General features: G+C 40.7%; 1 protein-coding gene across 1 annotated transcript; it reads left to right on the plus strand.

Annotated features, from left to right (window-relative positions):
- The first annotated feature begins 555 nt into the window (after positions 1-555).
- Positions 556-7,818, plus strand: ndc80 (NDC80 kinetochore complex component). Its single transcript, XM_031856328.1, has 17 exons — positions 556-695; positions 1,169-1,270; positions 2,574-2,657; positions 3,114-3,240; positions 3,620-3,792; positions 4,074-4,176; positions 4,300-4,389; positions 4,486-4,579; positions 4,700-4,800; positions 5,058-5,202; positions 5,357-5,562; positions 5,780-5,929; positions 6,156-6,245; positions 6,363-6,455; positions 6,622-6,752; positions 6,965-7,067; positions 7,316-7,818. The coding sequence occupies exons 1-17, from the start codon at positions 688-690 to the stop codon at positions 7,442-7,444; spliced, it is 1,929 nt and encodes a 642-aa protein (XP_031712188.1). The 5' UTR covers positions 556-687; the 3' UTR covers positions 7,445-7,818.
- The last annotated feature ends 1,044 nt before the right edge of the window (positions 7,819-8,862 follow it).

Consider the following 8,862-nt stretch of genomic DNA (forward strand, 5'->3'; position numbering starts at 1 on the left):
TAAATTTTCTACTTCTCTTTGTCACTTGTCTGCTCAAAGTGTTAATCTGATCTTTTCATATTATAAATGAAGAAAAGTTTAGGACCTCTAATACTGCTAAAACACAGATGGGCCTCAAAGGAGAGTTGATCGTTTACATACGAGGGTTACTACATTTTCCCTTCAGAGAGTTATGCTCAGCCACTATGGAAGTCATCAGTAACTGCCTGTCTTACTATATTGTTTTATCTTATATTTTTATACCAGCTGTATTTAGTACATAAAGGGATATTAGCGCTGAAGTCAAATATGTCAAGACTTTTGGGATAATTAGTCATTAGTAGTACAATCGACAAAAACCTGCCCAACATTTTGAGTATTCTATTCTTTCAGCAAGGTGTAATTAAACCACTTTCGTTTTTTTAGATTATATTCAGAAGTTAAATATAAAATTGCTCTTCCAACATATTTTCTTTTATGGGACGATAACACAGACTTTATGGTTGATAATGTGTGCATGTGACGCTGTGGACAAGTCGTATTTGTAAAGCGCATTACGAAGCCTTCTTGGACCAAATGGCTCTCCGTACTTTGGTGACGTCACCGCCATCCCATATTTGTAATTTTGTTTTGGCGGGGTTTGTCTGGTACTACGTCCGTTCAGATGTTCGGTTCATTTTGTAAACATTAACTTTTCAACGTCGAAATATGGAGCGGTACGTTTTAAAGTTGCTAAGATAAGCTTTTTAAGTCATTGTGTTATTTAGCTTGCCTAATTTGTTGTCAGTTGCTGTTATTGTGACTTGGCTTTAGCTACAGTTAGCTAATGGTACCGTAATTTAAACGATGTTACCAACCGTAAAACAATGCTACGTAAGATGTAACGTTACTTCCTAACCACGCTTATTAGATTTAGTTAGAAAACAACTGACGTTAATTCGACTTAGGTCACTGAACGAGGAACGTTAGCTCGCTTTAGCTAGGCTACTATCCAGCATACACCGAGATACTGACATAAGTTAACGTTAGCCAGCTGTGGCCATATCTAACGTTATCGGCATTAATTAAAAAATGCGACCGACATTAGTACTCTAACATGCAGGTGTATGTATTTTGGCGGAGCTTGTAATACAATAGAATAACAACAACAAACTGCATCCGTTTCTTTTTTATTATTATTTGTGTCCAGTGGAAGGATGAGTCGAGCAACAAGCGGCAGACCGTCGGAGCTGATGCCTATGCGAGTGCAAGACAGCAACAGGATGAGCATGGCGTATACAACGCCAAAGAGGTTGGTTTGAAGTCATAAAACAAAAAATAAATTCATATATTTTAGTTATATTGTGAGCAAAGATACTGCTTCCTGTACGACGTACGTAGGCTGCTCTTTTAATGGTGTGGTTGGTATAACCTGATGTTAGTCACACCCACTAACGATGTGCACTGTACTCTTTAACTACGTCTAATAATGCTTTTTACATCCAGAATATTACATTGAGATATCTCTGTTTGAAATACACTGCAGACAGATTAAGATGCTGGGTTTAGTTTCATGATATTTCTTATACCTGTTATGACAAACTGGGACCCAACATTATTAAATTAGAGGCTTCATTGGTTTGTACAATTGTACAAATTTGTTTGGCATGGGGTGATATTGACACTTTTTTTGTGAACATGTGATGACATCTGTTGATGCGTTTCAGGGCAATGTGATTGAATCTATATCTTCTTATGAATATTTAGGATTCTTAATTGATGATTCTCTCTTTTAGGCCTCACATTCACACACTGCGCTGTTTTTTTTTTATTCTAGAAATAAGTCTTGCTTTTATTTTGATGCCAAAAGCAGACCTGTTGCTGCTACATTTATGTCTGTGATTGACTTTGGTGATGTTTTATATACAGTATTTATGCATCTTCTCAAAGCCTTCACTCTTTAGATACTGTACACGGAGCACTTTGGTTCATTACTAATCTTAAGGCCCTCACTCCCTGTATGGCAGGGCTGGTTGGCCTGGATCATCCATCTGCAGACTTAATAACAGGCGTGTCCTTATAAGGCAGTCTTTAACTTGCTTTCTTCATATATATGTAAATGCATCCTTCTGAAAAATGCTGGAAGCTACCGTCTCCACTCTGTAACATATTTGCAAGACTTACTCTTGCTATCTATTCTCAGTTTCCGTATTGAATCTAGGAAATAGTTTTTTAGCTACGCTGCTCCTACGGCTTGGGATTTGTTGCAGATTAATTTGGGGAGCTGGTCTTTAAAAGTGTTTTCTAAAATAGCCTGAAGGAGTTGAAGGAAGCTACATCACGTTGTAGATGCTTTGACAGTTATTCGTCCCTATGTGATACGATGAGTCTTATTTTGGAAGACTCATGCTGTGATCAGACATTTTTATTGTTCGCAACTGTTGTATGTTGTTCGTCTGAAGCAGCAGCCTGTCTTGTGATTTTTCATCTCAATGAGGCTTCTCCCAGTTAAACACATTTTTAAAGAATTATGAAGAATGGGGTAGTGGCAGCATATGCAAATGTGAGTCAACAAGGGGAGTATATCATTTGTTCATAATTTTGTTTTTTTACAGTAAACAGCCTTCCTTTGGAAAGCTGAACATACCCAAACCGCAGTCTGTGACCTCTGAGAGGCGGACCAGCTTCTTTGGTGCTCGGTGAGTGAATAATATTTTAGAAATATACAAATTTGCATTACCACGTACTTCCTATTAAAGTGTCAAGAACAACTGTAAAAGACTGAGAACATATACATCAATATAACCACAGACTGTACCAGTACAATTACAATAGTAATGAGATCAAATAAAGTGGTCAACATGTATAGTCTTTGCCTCACACGGTGTAGAAGGAAAGCTCTGTACATAAATATCCTGCGAGTATGATCTCAGAGAGAGTAATACCTCTGTGTGCCTTTAGTTACTTATTTGATTTAAACCAGTGTCACAACACACTAATTAGAAAATTAGCAGAATAAATGTGGTCACGGGTTACGTAATGAGTAAATTAAAGAAGGCGTCATTATCCTCCTAAGATAAAGGGGGTCAGATTCATTGTTTGAGATGATAAATAATATTTCATATTGTGGTGGTGTATTACTGTTTTGCCTGCAGGACTGTAGGAGCCAGCATGCCTCGCAACAGCAGCATGTCAGGGTTTGGAGGAACGGAGAAGATCAAAGACACCAGACCTCTGCATGATAAATCCTTTGTTCAGCAATGTATCAGACAGTTGCACGAGGTAAAAACATGGTATTCCTCAGCCCAAGTGTAATGTACACGCACGCACGCACACAAATAGGTCAGCTGGTTATGACATTGCTACACCCTTTATGTTCATTACATTAAATCCACAGTGTGGTATATGAAAGGAAAGACGTGGATGCCCCTCAGTAGTTGTGTCCAAAAATTCCAGTTGGCAGCCAGCAACACACACTTCATTTCATTTCTGACACATTTACCACACAAAGGTGTGAAGGGCTCCAGCACCTTCTAATTGTAGCTCAACCTATTTTATGTACCTGCATTTGCATCATAAAGCAGTGCGGTGTTGGTCAATGTGAGTGTGAATCTCTACTGTTGCTCGTCCCTGCCTGACATTCTCTCTCATGTCTCTCCAGTTCTTGACAGAGCAGGGTTACCCGGGCACTTTGTCAGCCAAGACCCTCCAGTCTCCCTCTACCAAGGAGTTTGTGAAGGTGTTTGAGTTTGTCTACCGTCAGCTCGACCCAACCTTTGAGATGCCAAACTCAAAGGTGGAGGAGGAGGTTCCAGCTATCCTGAAAGCCCTGAGGTAACTTTCATCATGAGAATCACTTGGTGTCCCAGCTACGTGTATTCAGAAGGTTTAGCATCACTGCAATTCAATGGATGGGGCTGTATTAGCAATGATATAAAAAAGAGGCTGAGAGAAAATCTTAAAAATGGATTCATCATAGAACAAAGTCATGGTACAAGATGTGTGACCGTGCAGGTAGCTTACCATTGGCTGTGGGCCTTGATGCTGGCTCCTTTTCTCTAGTTTAAGACACATTGCTGAGTGTCTGTCTCTATTTCTCTCCCTGCTTCTGGAAGGTATCCATTTGTTCTCTCCAAGTCTTCAATGTATTCTGTCGGAGCTCCCCACACCTGGCCCCAGGCACTTGGTGCTCTCATGTGGCTTATTGACCAAGTCAAGGTGAGAAGCAAAACAACAGTTTCAGTGGAATAAAACCAGGTTCATTTGCAGAGCATGCAGCATAAACTAAACTTGTGTCATTTGGTGTTTGATGAAACTAGTTGTGCTTATTCCGTGTGTCAGATCAACTGGTGTTTGAGCAAGCAGGAGCTGCTTTTCAGGGACTTCTGTGAAGACAGCGATAATATCGAGGAGGGGGCCGAGTACAACAAGGTACTCTGAATTCTTTAAGCGTCAACAATCCACCACCAAAACCTCCTTGTTACAGGGTTGTGTTTATTTGTATCTTGTCTTTCACATTCTGTGCAGCTGCTCCTGGACTACACAGCTGAGACGTACTCCATCTTCATGCAGGGTCAAGACTCATTTGATGATGTGGATGAATTGTTCCTCAATAAACTAAGTAAGCACAGCATCTCTCTCATGAAATTAGTTGTTTTTTAAAGAATTAATTGCTTTGTATGTATATCCAAGCATAATGTTAATTGTTAGTTTCAATTAATATTTAGTGTTCTATTCACAGAGAAACTGTACAACGTGGACGAGGCCCTGCTGGCCTCGATGGAGGAGAAGTACAGGATACTCAGTGAGGAGGTCGAACTGCTGGAGAAGGAGAGCCACACGGTTAGGAGACCTTTATATTTACATGTGCACACATTCAGTTATGATTTTAAAATATTGATATTCACATTACCATTTATGAAATACAGTGAAAGAAATGATGCTGTTATAATTCTAAGTGGTAACGGTGAGATGGGGATATTCCAATTATTAGCCAGAATACTTTGGGTTGTTTTTGGTCACTCACTCAGTAATATGAAACATCTTCAGTGTGAGTAACAATAAATCACACATATGATTTTCTGTCTCCTCCTGGACAGGACCGTCTCATGACCAAGAGAATGGAAAGAGTGAAGCTGCAGGCCGACCTCAAGAAGCTCCAGAGTTATCGAAGCAACCTGGAGTCCTTCAAAGTGAACCTGGACAACAGAGCTTCAGAGCTGAGCGATGAGCTGGAGACCACTGGTAAATATGACCCAGTCAGTCAGTCGGCTCTTTAATAGGACTCACTGGGTCTGATACGTCTGGATCTCCGTGTTAAGTCACCATGAAGACATCTGAATTACTGCTGTGCAAGTAACTGGAACTACACATTTATGGGCCTTTTTTATCTTTGCAGGCAGTCACCTGGAGTCTCTAAAACGTCAGCAAAATGAACTGCAGCTCCGCCTGCAGAACCAGAAGTTCACTCCAGCTGACGTCGAGAGGATCAACCGAGAGAAGAGAGAACTCCAACAGACCATCTCCAGCCACAGCAAGTCTCTTGAAGACGCTGAACAGCACAAGTGGAACGAGGAGATCGCTCTGGCCAAAGTCAAAGAGAAGGTACTGTATGCACAGAGGAGCAGGAGTACTACCTTTTTTTTAAAGATGGTGAATGTGACATAGGACTCAGCCTTCTTAATATTTGATATTGAACTATGATATTCTGCTCCCCATTTGTAGTCAATATAGATTGACAATAGCAGATGTTCTTCATCCAGCGGCTTTGATTGAACTTGTTTCCTTGCCCTTCCCTTCTTGTTACTTTCCTCAAACCCAGGCGGAGTTGAGGGTAGCAGAGTACCACAAGCTGGCACGTAAACTCAAGCTGATCCCACTGTCTGCAGAGAACGCCTGTGGTCATGATTTTGAGATCAGGCCTTTTGATTGTGGACCCGGCAGCATGGTTCAACACAAAACACAGATACAGGTACTTCTGGTGAATGATCTGCATCTTAAATCTGCACAAGACCAGACTTTTCTATTGTGGATCTGAATTCAGTTCAGTATGAACTAGGTTACTAACCCAATGCTTTGGTTATTTCCAGTTATTTGTTGCTTTAGACATGTTCTATTTAAATGTTTACGCCATTGTAGGCCTTGGACATTAGATTTGTGATGATGACGTTTTTTAATATCTCTGCTGCATGTTGTAGATGCTCCTGAGAAAGCTGGTGAGTGACGTGGAGGAAGAGAACAGTCGATTAGCCAACATGAAACTCAGTCTGGAGGAGTCGAGTGAACAGGTAACAACATCTTGCACGCTACTAACCTTTTCTCGCAGTGACACACAATATACCAAAGTGCATATTATTTTAAAATCACATTTGTTATTTTTATGCGTGTGTGTGTGTGTCTTTAAGGTGAATTCTAACCTCTTGGACAAGTCCAATGACCTAAAGCAGCTGAGAGAGCAGATCCGCAAGCTGGATGAAAGGTTGGATTCTGACATGCAGGTAAAGTTCATTCTGCTTTATGCCATTCTGCATTCAGCAGATATCACGTGTCGGGCGGGAAAAACGGGTATGAGGAAACATTTCAACATGTTGGTGACACGCAGTGTGCACAGGTGCATCGTTCATGTAGTGACGGTTGGTTTCCTGTGTGCTTGTGTCTGCCAAGGAGCTCGCCCAAGAGGAGCAGGACTGGGCAGCCGAGGTGGAGACGGTGGAGAACCATCGTACGACTATGGAGAAGAAGGTTAATTATGGCTACGACGAGTCCGTGCAACACCTGAAGGCAGCGCAACAGCAGTGAGTGAATGTTTTATATCTATCCACAACATTTATGTCTTCAGGATGACTTCATCCTGCTGGAGCCTACGGCCACTACAGAACAAAGCATTGTACGTTAACGTGTTCATCTCAATGCCGCTGCCTCATTTCTTCTCATTTTCATGATGTGTGAGCTTTTCTGTTTGTTTCAGTCTAACCGATGAGTCTTTTTGTGGTCGTCTCTTCTTCAGGTACCACCTGGTGCTGCAGGAGACCAATGAGGAGCGGCGGACAGTAGCCAATAACCTTGCATCTGTGTTTACCACAGCTGCTAACCACTTGTCAATCACAGAGGTAAGAAACTATTTGTCAGGCATTCTTCAATTTGTTTTAGCGCGAACATCACCAGCACATGACTGATGTAACAACGTCATACGCCTTTCGCTGTTTAGATGTGACTGTAGCAGTGACTCAACATCTTGAGGCTTTCCGTGCATATTGATCTGATAGCATCGTTATTCATACTGCACCTGTACCTGTGTTTGTATTGTTCTAATACATTAATGTGTGTATTATAACCCATCTGCTCCTGTGTACAACAGAAGTGCCTGGAGGATCTGCACGGCAGAGTTCAACGCGTCTGCTCTAAGGCTGTGGAAGAGGATGAAGCTGCTCTGCAGAAGCTGAGGGAAACTTTGAAGAGCTTCATGTCGAAGGCAGACAGTCTGTAACGTGGGGGGGGTAGAGGCCTCTCAGAGACGATGGAAGTGTGGCGGAGTTCTCCCTGTCATTTGTGTTTTTAGTTTGTTCCCATCTTTGTTTGTTCTGAACACGTTTTGGAAACGTATCATATGACTTATGACTTTAGATTAACAAAATGTCACTGTCAGTTTTCTCTGTATAAATTATTCTATTTTAATTACAACAGTGGTGTGTTTTTGCCGACACAGATGCATCTAAATACAGAGACGTTTTAATGCATGTCGTTCTAGTTCTGGTATTTACAGGTTTGTGTCATTTTAGTCAACACTTTTCAGTTTTTGTTATTAATGAACATTCATATGCAAAATAAAAATTACTTTTAAACCCTCCAGTTTTTATAGAATAGTTTCATTGCCACACAAGACCCCGGAGGAAAAGTCATTCGATGCTTTTCACCGTTTAACACTGACATACATTTTAATCAATTATTGTTTTACATACTGAAACAAGAAGATATTGCTAAGAAAAGAAGCTGTTTGAAGGTTGAGTCAATATAGTGTTTGTAAACTGTGTCGTCCAATAGTTGTGTTGCACTGAAGCCACTAGAAGGCAGCACACGCACAGTGTTCAGGTTGCTATATATTTACACATTTCCCTCTGAGACCTATTGGGTAATGTTGCAGTTCCTCCAATATCTACTTTGTTAATTAAAGTATTCAAACAGTAATAAAAGCCTTTTAACAACTCTCTTGACTGAAATAAACACCTACTATAATGTTTTTACTTGGTTGTGTATCTCCTGCTTACATTCTTGATTGCATTGGGAGTCTCCAGCAGCCAATACCTCCAATTGTTAAAGGTTGGTCAAAAAACACTGGAGTGATTACAGCATTCCTGCAGCACCGCCATCAGAACTAAATGAATCCAACGTTATAATTATAGGGATCCAAACCCAATAATCTGAATGTAAGAATTTGACTCATTGACTCAGGCAAACACTGGATACCACTGAAATAGCAGGCATAGTTTCCATTTGTGTCGGCCTCATTTATCCTCGTTTTACTGAACACAGAGCATTTAAGTTCCACATGTCAGCCAAAACCCATAAAACTGACTCTGGCTCATTAGTAAATGAAGCGTTTGTATTTAGTTTTCTGTACTTTTGGATGGAACATTTATAGCAAATCATTTGGCAGTGAGGACTCAAACGTAGTCGGCCATATTTCTCCATGTCATGTTCAACATGTACTTGTTTTTCAGCGCGCTCTGCATGCTTGCCATCTATATCCAATCCAGATATCCTGTGTGGCTCAATTCAAACCACAATGTTGGTTAGTTTTAAGTTTTCAAAAGAATATTTCCTTTGTGTCTGATATTGTCAGCCCTGATCCAGCGTTTGTCTTATGACGCTTTAGGGATCTTTTTCAAATAAAGATGTCTGTGTTTT

Source organism: Anarrhichthys ocellatus, unplaced genomic scaffold (assembly GCF_004355925.1).
Source record: "Anarrhichthys ocellatus isolate YVR2014 unplaced genomic scaffold, GSC_Weel_1.0 scaffold17, whole genome shotgun sequence".
In the NCBI taxonomy this organism is placed as follows: Eukaryota; Metazoa; Chordata; class Actinopteri; order Perciformes; family Anarhichadidae; genus Anarrhichthys; species Anarrhichthys ocellatus.

Bases quoted from the DNA above. Each gene is read 5' to 3' on its own strand.
- ndc80 (XM_031856328.1), top strand. The intron at 5,563-5,779 runs GTACTGTATGCA...CCTCAAACCCAG, and splicing joins TGGCCAAAGTCAAAGAGAAG to GCGGAGTTGAGGGTAGCAGA. The intron at 6,753-6,964 runs GTGAGTGAATGT...TCTCTTCTTCAG, and splicing joins CTGAAGGCAGCGCAACAGCA to GTACCACCTGGTGCTGCAGG.